General features: G+C 41.8%; 1 protein-coding gene and 1 non-coding gene across 3 annotated transcripts; both read right to left on the reverse strand.

The window, feature by feature from the left end:
* Positions 1 to 1,095: 1,095 nt before the first annotated feature.
* Positions 1,096 to 10,807, reverse strand: SLC25A3 (solute carrier family 25 member 3). Of its 2 annotated transcripts, none has more exons than XM_069773234.1 (8): positions 10,655 to 10,807; positions 10,344 to 10,497; positions 6,540 to 6,661; positions 3,417 to 3,596; positions 3,118 to 3,299; positions 2,212 to 2,384; positions 1,546 to 1,656; positions 1,096 to 1,430 (listed from the first exon to the last, which is right to left on the reverse strand). In XM_069773234.1, exons 2-8 carry the CDS (start codon positions 10,489 to 10,491, stop codon positions 1,270 to 1,272), a joined length of 1,077 nt encoding a protein of 358 aa, XP_069629335.1. In that variant the 5' UTR covers positions 10,492 to 10,497; positions 10,655 to 10,807; the 3' UTR covers positions 1,096 to 1,269. The 2 variants fall into 2 exon arrangements, with proteins under 2 accessions (XP_069629335.1, XP_069629334.1); XM_069773233.1 differs by lacking the exon at positions 6,540 to 6,661 and adding an exon at positions 6,254 to 6,375 and having other exon boundaries at positions 10,655 to 10,806.
* Positions 2,700 to 2,939, reverse strand: LOC138682552 (small nucleolar RNA SNORA53). The gene has a single exon (XR_011322660.1). It is a non-coding gene; the product is annotated as a small nucleolar RNA SNORA53 (small nucleolar RNA).
* Positions 10,808 to 13,306: the final 2,499 nt, after the last annotated feature.

A 13,306-nucleotide genomic window follows, 5' to 3' on the forward strand; every position in this document is an offset into this window, starting at 1 on the left:
GCTGAAAGGCAGCATATCCAAACAGTTTTGCACAAAAGACACCTAAGCTCCAGCTCTACTAAGTAAGCAAAGTAGTACTGGATACGGTGAACCCTTTATATACTGTTAGGCGTTTTCTGGATTTTCTCAATGCGATTATCAACTGTGGATTCCTGAACAGGCAAAACACAGGAAGGCAGCATAGTCGTCTTTCTGTAAAAGACTGGAAAAACAAATTCATTGCCTTAACAAAACACTGTGTGAGTGTCTCCTCTTGCAGGCCTAGGAGCCTAGATTTCTTCACATCAAGTAAGGTCCAAAAAAAATTGGTATGGCTTCTTGCACTGCAGAAGTGCAGGGTTCAACCAAAACTCAGCACTACAGTTAATCTAATTTAGAAAAAAAAAAAAAACACATACAAAAACCACAAACAACCCCCCAAAAAATCAAACTACAGGAGTACCAAGTGTAGGGAATAGCTGGCAAGTTTGTCAAACTCTACAATAAGAGGCAAGCCATTTTTATTTTACTGTAAGGCTGTAGTAAGCTTTTAGTGGTCACATATATTTGAGAATCTTATTAACATCAGCTTTTCTTTTATTAAGGTAGCAACTACTGTTTAATTCCACAGTACAACCAAAAGGACTGAGTTCTTTGGTGTGGTTCAAAACCAACAGAAGCAGAAATTAGTCAAGTAGGCATAAGTTAGTTATGTTGGGATGACCACCCCAAAGCAGAAACAGGACTATGTATATGGTTCCTTTGGACAACCTCTATATTATGAGCAGGATGCACTATCAGACTGCAGTCTCATCTCAGCCATTCGGGAGTTCAGCTATCCTACTGTAACAGCTTATTATAGGCAAATAAAACAGTGGACTCAAAGTGCATAGAACCGCAGTTAGTTGCTGTGGTTCTGCAAGGATAGATTCTTGGCACTTCTCTGGAAACAGGGAAAGCCTATTTTTATTATGATTGTTGCACAATTCCCTAGTTCCTAAAGTGGAGAACAGGTTAATTTTTTTTTTTTTTTTTTTGGGTGGGGGGAAGAGTATTTGAGGTATTTGCTGCTATGAAATGAAGCTTACATACGCAGTAGTAAACAGACACTAAGCGCTCTGTTTCTCATTTATTTCAGGCAATGACAGTGATAGAATTTAAACCCTCATGTGGGATGAGGGCACAGCCAATAACGACATCATATAGAGTTTGTTTTCTACATAGTGAAATATATAAAAGTTTCATGAAACTCATTACTGGGACAGCCAGCATAGTCAGTCCATGAGTTGTCTATTCAGTTAGACCAAGCTTCTTCTTCAGAGATTCTGGCATTTCAGGTGGAGGTGGACGAGGAAGTCTGAAATAAACCTTCACAGAATCGTAGATGAACCACTGTAGTGCAGTCAGGGTACCAATCATAATGATACGAGCAAACAGACCTTTCCATACACCTGTAGAGCAAAACATAAAGCATGAGTAGCATTAAGCAGCCAGGAAAAAAAGAAATCCTCCCCAAAACACCACAAACACTTGATCCAAAATACATGAAAGTAAGGATGTATATACCTTTGAATCCAAGCCTCATAAGAACCTGTGAGGCAGAACTGCCCTTTTCTTTGTTCAACACAGACACCACGGAGTCAGCAGGATGGGAAACAATTGCACAGAACACACCGGCTGAAAGAATAATTTGACATTAGTTCTGTGGTGTTTTAGCTGTACCATTACTATGTACACTACATACACCCAACTGAAACCACACCTTCTAATAAACTGCTAATAAATTGCACAGAAGTTATGGCAAGCCTCCTGGTATCCTAAAAGGACAGCATGTACATGAATACTAGAAAACACCTCAGTTCTGCTCTTGCAGCACCTCTTCTGCTAAAACAAAACTCCTTCCGAATCTTTGCATATTGAAAATGCCTCTTCCATCCAGATTTCTCTCCCCTTCCCCACCCTAGCAAAGATTCAACTTTTTTCCACTTAAATCATCTGCAGTTTCTAAACTTGGATATTAACATTAGTAATACATAGGAACAATTAAAGAGCATTGTCCTACTACAGACCCATTTTCCACTGACAGATTGAATATAGTGTTTTCCCCTGAACATTTTAAAGTTACAAGTAATTCTCCCATTCTTGTTACATCTATTTGATATTCTGAAAAGGGATCAGTTTCTAAAGTTGTGGTAGTCCTTTAATGAAGTCTAGGACTTAAAGAATCCTTACCAATATAGCCTGCAATAAATGTGACTACCAGCTGTTCTGCTTTTGTACATTCACTTCGTGGCTTGGGAACGACGTACTTGTAGAGAGCTTCAACAGTACGTTCAAAGCAGGCAAATTTCATCATTGTGTATGGAATCTGTCTCATCCATAGTGGAGCAACACCTTTATAGAAACTTAACCAGAGAAGAGACAAACTCAGTTCCATTTTCTGCAGTATTTAAAGTACATTTCTGACTTGAAAAAAATTAGTTAGCTTATTGTTACTATCGAGAATACAACTTCTAAACACTGACACTGTAAAGCTTAAGTGTCTCAACACCTACAGAGCAGAAATTTAAGTTTTATTAGTTCCCAAGTGCTAACTTGGGAACAGCAACACAAATTAGAATCTACCTGACCCCTAAACTGCACAGCTCTTTTTGTAGTCACTTTTCAGATTACAACGCATTGCAGTAATGCAGTACTGGTACTACAAGTGCAGTAAGGCTCATGTCTGCATACCAGCCAAGTCCCGATAGTGATAAATGACTTGTACATTTACAGCCACTTCTATCAGAACAGAAAGCTAACATGCAGTTATATTAGTCTTACATGCCAATGACTCAAGCATCTTTGACTGTACAACCAAAAAGTTGCTGAGTATCTCTGACTGGAACTGCTAGAAACGGAAGTTATCCAGCAGAACTCAGCACAAAGATACTCACAAAGATGGATCTAAGGAGCATGTGGAATTAACAGCCAGTTCAGCACAGATCCCCTGAAGCATGTTCAGTTGTTATCTTAAAATACAAAGACCAAAAAGTACTATAAGCTAAAGCCACAATTAGTTTTAGCAACAGTTTTTCATTAGGAAAAAATACTCAACATCAAGAACCTGAATAAAAATTAAAATCAAGAGATACTTACGCCCAGATGCCTTCTTCTCCAAACATTTTAGGTACAGCCTGCCGCAGAGTGTTAGCATATCCAGGCTGTGTCTGAATACGAACTTTAGCAGCTTCCATTGGAGCCAGAGCAATGTCAGCAAAAAACTCCGCACTGGCAGATGCAGCTAAATATAGCGAAGTACGCCACAAATATGCATTTTCCTGAAGTGAATTTAAACACACATTTTTACTAATGAATTGTGCTTTTGCGATTACTCTACATTACTAATACCATTATGTTGCAGATATGTAGCCTCATATAAATGACTTAAGTCTTACCTCTCCCAGCATGTTGCCATATAGGATTTTGAAAACTTCATAGAAACCAAATTTACAAAGCCCCTGCATGGAATATCCAATAAAGGTTGGAGCCCATCCCTTAGCCAAGCCACGAACACCATCTTCTTTGACTGTCACTGAAAATCCATTGAAGATGCTCTTGTATTTTTGTGGATCAACCTAAACGAAATAGGCAGTTAAGTGCTTGATATAGCTTACTATTTCCCTTCTCACACCCCCATCCGAAATATAAAATTCTTAAATTCCTCATACAGCTGGCTGCCTAAGGTTCCCTGGACAGACCATGCACTCACCACAAAGTTACACTAATGTAACCATAATGGTTATTTGCTAGTCTCAAACCCTAACTTATTTTAACAGCCAGTATGTTCCTCAATACTCAGAGACCACCGAACTGTCTGAATTTTGCTTTACATTTATTCTCCAAATCAACAATATGACTTTCCGTATCAAAAGGATTTACTGAAATCACTATTCTAACACTGTCAGTAGTATATTGGTATAATTATGTTTAGATCAGTGTCTTTAAAAATTTAACAGCTTCTGTCAGCAATTTCATCCACTCTACACATCACACCTATATACCCTCAAGCGTCACCACAAACCAAGCCTGATGATTCACCCAAGTCTTAATCAGAAAAGGTTATTTGTCCACTGTTAGTTTGATCCCTCCACACAGTCAAAGACAGATGGAGCAAAGCAGATCAAAGAGTACTCAAGAACTTCTACACTTGTACTTTGACTTCACAGTAAAAGCTACATATAAATTATTTTCTGCACACAAAACTTTGAGTGAGATTACATTATAAACTTATCAGAAATTAAAAAAAAAGACTAAACTGAATAATTTTGTTTCATGTGAAAGGAAAGAAACCATTTAACACAAATTCTTAAACAGGTCATTCTGAAAAATTTTAAGTCACATCACACTGTTATTTTTCATATTTGACGTCATCCAACATTTCCTCAGAGGGCAAGAAGGAAGATACCAAATGAGAAGTCAACCAAAGCTTTCAGAAAGAGCTATCGGACATGCATGCCAACCTGCAGTGACTGATATTCTGTCTTGCAGTCCAGCAACAACCTAGTTGGGAACTAGTTCACCTAAACATGTCAATTTTAAAAGATTCAGAATTTCAGAAAACTGGATATTTAATTGGTCACTGTAAAATGAGACTCTGTTCATGTCAGAACCATGCTTACTTATCAGCTACATAAAAGGTGACCTCTTTTTAAAAAGACATGAGAGGGCAGGCAACAGGTTTCTTCCTGGAGAATCTAGGAAGGATTAGTAACATGCTCTGTACTGGATCTGTAAAGAGATAAATGCTGACCGGTTTTACAAGGTCACACCTGGAATCCACATGGAACACTCCTCTTGCACCTTCCTTTAAGTGTAGGAGAAGGAGGGGCAAGTATCATCACCCTTAGCACATAAGAAGCCCAGGACTGGTAGCGCAAGCCGAGCATACCTACCAAGCAGTTGAAGCCTGGGAAGTATGAGGCCTTGCTCCCCAGTTGTACATGAAGCATTGTATAGCTCTCAGGCCTTCTGCCCATTAACCCAATTTGCAGTCAGATTAACAACTGTTTGAGATGCTACGTCCTCTTTACCCTTGATCAACCTCCTTCTCAGAAAACTCAACCTTAGGCATAGGTAGTCAAGGTACTGATCTTGGATTTTGAAGAACAATTAGAAGAGTGCACTTAAGCTGCATTTTCAGAAATAAAACACATGCTCAGCTACAGCTATTCCTTATGAGTAGGAATAGGGAATTCTTACACAGTTAGCCTTGTCTCAATGCAAATTTTGTAGAAAGCAGCATGTTACCCTCATTTGATACACCCCATGTTTGTCCAATGTGTTACAGAATTACTAGTTTGAGACCAGAACTGCACTTGCTCTCAAGTATGTGAAAAAGCCTCTCTTGTAAAGATTGCTAAATAAAGGCCTTCCAGAAGAACACAATTTTTAAGAATATCACATGCAGTACTCCTAGTGTGACTAGGAGGTCTAATTAATTCATAGTTCCCTCCTCATTTCAGGAGTTCTATCATTACAAAATTGCCACCTTTATAATCAATGTCAGCCTATGCAATGGGGAAGTCATTAACTACTGTATTTCCAGAAATTTAGAAGTGTGCTTTAATTTGCTTCTTTCTTGAGGCACAGATTTGCCTGAATAAATCCATTAGTATGTTTTTGTCCGTGGCTGTTCACTAGATGATTTTAATGCGGAAGCTTGTATTGCAAATTAAGTGCAATGTGATGACACTCAGTTCAATCAAGAACCACTTCAAGGAAATTAGCCCCAAGCACTGATGGCCTTACCAATACCATATCAAGTTTTACCCATTCTATTCAAAGTGGCATCATTAGGAAGTATTCAGTCCATAAGCCATGCATTGATATCCACAATGTTAATGGATCAAATTATACATGCATGTTGCTCCAGGCTAAAAATAGTAGACCTTCAAAACACCAAAGATACTATTTCCTTTCTCCAAAAGCACACGAATAGTGCTAGATAGCCTACCAGCCAGCAAAGAGTAATATTGTGGTGGGTGCCTTTTAGCAAATATAGTCAGTTAAATGTGCCTTACATGTAGTCAAAAATAATTAATCCAGATTATCCTAAATGCCTCTGCTTCTCTTGAAAGTGGTATTTTGTTAGTCTCACAGCAGTAGACTTTAAAGCAGCATTGAAGTTTACTCACTTCCTGTCATCCAGAAAAAACTGCATCCCTACTGTAAACTCTTAATATGCTGGCTACACAGAAAAAAAAGTTTAAGAGATGTTTAAGATAATACAAACCTGCATACGACATTTCACTAAATCCAGAGGTACAACAGCAGTGTGTGTCAGGCCACAACTTAGGACCCCACCAACGCCACAGAGAGCATAAAACTTGAGCGAGCCATATTCACAACTGTATTCTGCAGCAAAAAATAAAGACACACCATGCTTTTACATAAACTTCATGCACTGTTGGACAATTATGTCCAGGGGATAGTTTATGCCTCCAATTCATTAGTAGATTAAATATACCACACTAAACATGCTTTGTCAATGTCACCACATACCAACATGCAGAACAAACCTGCATTCTGCATTTAACCAGGTCTAGAGGAACCAGTGCTGTATGTGTTGTTCCACAGCTAATAATCCCACCAAGGCCACAAAGCATAAAGAATCTGCCCGAGCCATATGCACAGCTGTATTCTAGTTAATTGAAAAAAAATTACATATATATGGTCAATCATAAATGGAAACAAAGATCAGAAAAGAAACAAAATTGACTCAGTGCTACCTTCTCAAAAGTATTAAACTGAAATAATCGCCCATGCTGTATTATTCAACTGTAGGGTTATACTCAAAAGTAATTCCTGTGCTTTAAATTAACACTTTTAGACTGACAAGATCTGATTCTAAGCCTTCCAAACCGAGTTTGTTCCTTTAAAAAAGCAACAGAAGAAACAGTTAAGCTTTAGCTCACAGCATACTTAAACCATAGAAATTAATCCCAGAAGCTGCTAGTAGAAATTACAACTCAAAGTTGCCATGTCCAACATTCTCTTGTATCAAGGAATTAAACAAGAATAGTGTTTCTCTAGTATTCTGGAGACAAAGCTGCTTTGGTTAAATATTCTGTGATAGTTCAACTTCTTTATTTAAGTAGAGACTATACAGATCTATGAGATCAGCATTGGATTTTTCTTTATGCAGATATATTTTTCAGGTATTTTTCAGATTCTATATACAGATTTTTTAAAATTTTCTTTCAAATACAGAATCTCAGGTTTTACAGCTTCTGTTTAATGAAATTGCAGAATATTATTAAATTAATCATCACATTCAATGCTCATAAACAAGGTTCAGTACAGAATCTTTCAGATCACATTTAATCAAGGGATACTTCATTTGCAGTGTTCCATACAGTACTGTGTATAAAGCCATCCAGTCTTAAAAGAACAAGTTATTAATTTTCACAAATTCCAATAGAGCAAAGTTACTCAGGCTGAAAAACAAGAATCAGTTTCCCTCTTCCATTTTTGAAGAAGCTACAGAGGGTATGATTATCTGCAACCAGAAAACACTCAAGTTTACAATTAACAGTATGAAATAAGCATAAGGTAGCAGCACAGTTCTGCTACTATGCTTAGCATTTTAAATATATAAGCAAAACTAATACACTGAAAAAGCACAGAGAAAACAATACGCTACGTAGAAAATATTCCCCAGACTAAAAAGGGATAATCTAGGTTCTTTTGCTATTAAATCTAGCAGTGTTACTTCAATATAATGGAATAGACATTAAAGTGTCACACCAACTTAATAAGAACTATCTCCACAGAAACACTAATGAAAATCAAAAGACAGCAAACCCCCATTTTATTCAGAGCTTCTTTGCCCTTTTTGCTTCTGAAATAAATTCCTTTATGAACATCAACAAAAATTTACAATTACGTTCAACAGCATCAACACAGCACCAGTTAACACTAGCAGGCTTATACTGCTCTTAGCTTCGCTATTATAAGGGAACTTCTTCCATGAAATGTTCCAGGGTTTACATTATATTTTACATTCATATTTCTCACCTTACTCTTCAAAATTAATCACCAAGACAATAAAAATGTCATTTTTTCTTTATCCTAAAATTACAAATACCAAATCACAGATACCATATTAAGGCTAAACTTAAAGCAAGAAATCAGTTAACAGTCAGAATAATGCATAACCTACAAGAAATTTTTTTAATTGAGCTACTGCTCAAGACTGTAAATATGCTGGTCTGGGACTTACACATACCTCTAGAATAGCTTGGTTATGCTAGCAGATTTGCAGACAGCAGTAATACTCTTGTTTACAACTTCTCAGAATAACTGGTTAAACAAACACAAACAAGGCTTTCCATGCAGGTGTAATCAGAGAACAGACTCTGGGTCCATATTACGGGGCAGCTCTGTCTAGCTGTATCTTTGGCCTGCAGCACAACAGTACTGCAGTAGTTACCATGCTGCCCAGATACCAGAAGTGTTTGTTCACACTCCCTTTTTCACAAAAATTTACTGTTAGAAGTCATACTCTTCAACTGACAGAGACAGACATTTGTAGAAGCCACAAAAAAAGTACAGTTTTATGTATCTGCTTTATTACAATGCTATTCAGACTGACTTGTCACCTAGGTGTCAAAACAATAATTAAGAAAAGCAAGCCAGTACCAATTAGGCTTGAGGTCTTTACAGGTATCTAAGTTCATAGTGGTATAGCAGTATTAGGGAAAAAAAAGCCATAGTAGATCCCAGACTTTCTATTTCAGAAGTAGAGTCAAATTTCCTAGAAACTGTTACCTGAAAAGAGATCTGGCTAAACAGGTAGTACAGAAGGCAAGAATGTTACTCTAACGTATCTAGACACTGGCTTAAACAAACACCCTGAAGCTACTCAAATATAAACATATAGCACAAAAACATGTCTAGTCTATTAAGACAGCTACATTGTAACCATTTCATTTCTCTGTTTCTGATCTGACATGTTAACAAAGGACAATTTCCAAAAGCTGACCACAAAACACTTTGTCTCCAAGCTGTGTTATGGTTGATGCCCTGAGCTGAACTCAAAAGGTCTTGTGGTTTGTACTGACTTTGTGTGACCTTGCATAAGCTCAGATATCTTCTGCAAGGTGTTACTCTCCCAACACAAAGGCCAGAGAACCAAGTGGTACGTGAAATAATGAACACAGCTGAAAAGACTACGAAGACTAAGAAACTGTAGCCACCTCTGACTGTATCTGCCTAAACACAGGATGAAGATTAAGCATAAGGCTTTTAAGAAATAAGTGCACCTACTGAATATATTTAGCATACCAAAGAGCGATTTAGGGCTTTAGTTAGCTAGCAACAAGATTACTACACTGATAACCAGAAGTACTTTTTGAAAACTTAATAAAAGGTAACACCGAGTTCTGCCTCTCTTTCACATATTACATGAATGCTCATGCAAGAGCACTAACATACTTCAATAATCGTCATACTTCAGAAGATGTATCTTGCTGAAAGTACTTCTTACTGAATTTTTTTAAATAAATGCAGAGATGCTTTTAAGTTATTAACAGCTTAAGAGAATTAGAATTTTTACATCTACCTCTGCTATTAAAAGTATCATCAAGGTCTGACCTTTGGAAGTCACAAAAGTAATCAAGAAACATACAGGAAGCCCCTGCACTTAAATCTAAAATGCATCACTGTATCTTAGACACCGGAGCTATCTGGTGTATACCCCACAACTACAAAGGAGGGAAGAAAAAAAGAAAAAGAAAAAAAAAAAATCACAACACCCAAAAAGAAACTAGAACAGCTGCAGGCACCTGTAACGTGTCTGGATGTTCAGATGTCCAGCTGCGACTAAACAGGGGAATAAAAAATAAGGAGAAAAGGAAAAAAAAAGGCTGGGAGACATGGTCTTTCAAATCCATCCAGACTGACACGCTGCTGCCCTCCACGGGAGGAAGAACTACGGGCCTACAGCCTCCATCCGCGAGGCTGCAGGCCCAGCAGAGCCAGAAAAAGCCCTCTCTTACCCCCCAGACTGCCTCCACCGGAGGGGTGTCTCTACAATTACTCCGAATTAGAGCCTTCCCGCCTCCTTCCCCGGTCCCACCGGATCCCGGCCGCCACCCGGCGCACACCGCTCGGGGAGCGGAAGAGGCTGCCAGCGCCTCCCCCGCCCGTGCCCTTCCTCGTCCTCCAAACGGGCGCTCAAGGCCCAGCGCCGGCTCCTCGCCGGCCCGGCCGAGCCCCCCTCAGCGCTGACCCTCCCTCCGCCATCCTGACGGCCACAGGCGCCTCCACCGCGACCCCCCCCCCCCCCCAAGCCCCCCTCCCCGCCGCCTCCCCCCTCTCACCTTCGGCGGCGGATGCGGCCGCCAGGCCCCGCCGAGCGGTCGGCGCCTCCGCTGGCTCCGCGCGTTTCCTCACGCCATCCTGGACCAGCTGGAAATGCGGCGCGTAGAAGGGATTGAGCCGGGCGAGCGGCGCGATGGACGAGAACATGGCGACCTGAGGCGGGCGAGAAGAGCGGAGCGGCGTTGGCAAGGGGAGGCCCGCCACGGGCCCCGCCGCGACGGTCCCGCAACCCGCCGGGCGGCCCGTCGCCCCGGGGCGAAGCAGCGGGTGCCGGCGGTCGGTCGGTCGCCCCCTCGCCGCCCCGACTCACCTCCTAAGATGGCGGCAGCGCGCGGACCGCTGCTCGGCGCTAGAGGCTGCCCGGGCGGCCGGCTCCGTCACTTTGTCCTTCGCCGACGCAAGGGGCGGGGCCAGAGCCCCCCAAACGCTGCGGGGCGATTGGCGGAGGCGCGCTGTCAGCCGGCACCGCCGCGCAGGCGCAGCACGGGCCTTCGCTCTTCCCGCCCTTACGCCTGCGCACCGCGTCCCTCGCCTCCGCTCTGAGGGAGGGCGGTCAGCCCCTGTCACACCGGGGGCCGCTGGGCCGCCACCCGGGCGCCTCGGCTGGCAAAGCCCCCGCGGCCGGGACCGGGACCGGGACCGGGACCGGGACCGCTGCCTGCGTCCCACGGCTGCCCTTGCCCTTTCGGCTGTGCGCTGCAGCTGCGACAGGCCTGAGAAACGCGGCCCGCCGGGAGGGAGACGTTTCTTCTTGGGCACCCGCCCCGCGCCAAAGCCCCTGACAGAACTCCTGCGCCTTCCTTCCCGCAGGCTTCAGGGAGCTGGGCTACAGCCCGGGGCAACGTCAAAAACCCGACACACTCCCAAACTCCTGCTCGACCTCGCCCCACCGTGCTCTCCAGCACTTTCGCCTCACACCCGTTTTAAGAGGAGTTTGAAGAAGTCCTCTGCGTCGCCCCACATTCAGTTTGCGTCTAGGAATGCTTTCTAATCACAGCCTGGTAAATGCAAGACTCTGCTCTCGTAGCAGAAGGTTCAGCCCTCCCGCAGCACGGTTCCAGACGAAGCAAGGTCAGGAGGCAGGCCGCCAAAGCTGCATTTCACCCCTGGAGGACAAGCTGGCAAGGCAGCGTGACAAGGCCTATGCTACAACAGCTGCAGCCGCTTATGGAAGAATTGTCAGCTACTGGTTTGTTAAAAGTAGAGTGTTATTTAGCACAGCACGCATGCTTGGCCTTAACTACCTTAAACTATGCCTTTTCTAACAGAGCGGGATATCCACTCCATTTAGTGGATTTACGTAAGTACAGAACTGGCACAGCACAGTTCAGCTCCCCAGTTACTGAAGAGATGAGAACCCCATGTTTTCACCATCTTGATCACCATCCCGTCCGCTACAGTGCTTTGTAACAAGGTAAGCACAGAGGACAGCAAAGCAGGAGGCACACACGGAGTACCCCAGCTATTACTTCTGGGCACAGAGCCATAATGTGACTGATAGCACACCTGCGTGGCTGCACTGAAGACAGACCCCTTCATCAGCTCAGTGGCTCCCATCGAACTTCCCTGCCACACCAACCTTAGGACTTGGCTCTACTTGCTGTATTTCACAACCGAGTTGATCCAGGCAGACTGTCATACACAGGCAAAAATGACACGTGCCTAATAGCACTGTCACAGAAGTCTAGGTTGGCTAAGTCCCTCTTGAGTAAACTAGACTCCAGCTGCCAAGTAGGAAAAGGTCAGCTGAAACTTGCATTCTTTAAATACTTTCATTTAGCAACCAGCTAAGAGCCTGAAGTGCTGTTCACTTCACTGCCACTGGCAGCAACAAAGACAGGCCAGAATTGTTCATTTTGCCATTACTTGTTCTGCTCTACCCACTTGCATCTAAACAATGGTTGGTGGCACTTTTAAATAAAAGCCAAACACTGATACTTTTTTTTTCATTAACTAGTAACTTCTAAGCATGACTGAGACTTGGGCTTTTATCTTGAAAGTACATACAAATAATGGCAATTCTTGCGGACTTTTCTGATTTTTAACATATAGAAAACCTCCGCTCCTTCCAATTATGAAGGATGAACATGTGACTATATTTATTTATATACATCTGACGGCAATCTGTGTGCACAACTAGTACTGACACTTGGAGTTACAGTCTGTGGAACAATCAGTTTCTTTGGTTTTAGCTGACAATTAACTTCTAACAGCTGTGCTATTAACAAGTACTATTAAACAGCAGAGCCTAACATATCCCAGTGAAAATACAAGGATAACATATGTTCTTGCTGAACGCGTATCATTTTACATAGAAAATCTCTTCAACTTTTACCAGATGTGAAAGAATAAAATAGCAGTAGCCTGTAATTTGAACCATCTAGATTAATCTGATTCCTGACACACTCTAGTAACAGATGAAGACTTGAAAGACATTACCTTTTGGTGTCCACCTGTCAGATTCACAGTAAAAGAGCTATTGTAAGTTCAATCCATCTTTTTAATCAGTAGCTTTTCAAATTTGGGAAGTTTAGGAAAATGTCAGTTTGGCAACTCCAAAGTTTTATGTAATTACATCTCTCCTTCTGTTATTAACACCCACCACACACACCCTCCATTCCCCCCACCCCAAGCAGCATACAATCAAGAAATTGTAGACTAGATCCTGTCTTGCAATAACTTTTCAGTTCTAAGACTTTGGTGAAGCCTGTAAGTAAACTCAAAGCTCTACAAGCTTGTTCTCCAGGTGACTTATTGTTTTCAGAAATATACAATGAGATAGTGAAACAACCATCCACACCTTCGATAATCAGGTTAGCACAAGTAGCATCTGCTCCTGTTGTAAGCATGTATTTTACATACTCATTCATTGTATCAACACCAGAACTACTAGACCCTGATTCTAGAGAATCAGTAACAGATCAATTCAAGCTGTAAGTAGTTTTCACAGCCCAAGGGAAGC

This window comes from Haliaeetus albicilla, chromosome 28 (genome assembly GCF_947461875.1).
Source record: "Haliaeetus albicilla chromosome 28, bHalAlb1.1, whole genome shotgun sequence".
Classification (NCBI taxonomy): Eukaryota; Metazoa; Chordata; class Aves; order Accipitriformes; family Accipitridae; genus Haliaeetus; species Haliaeetus albicilla.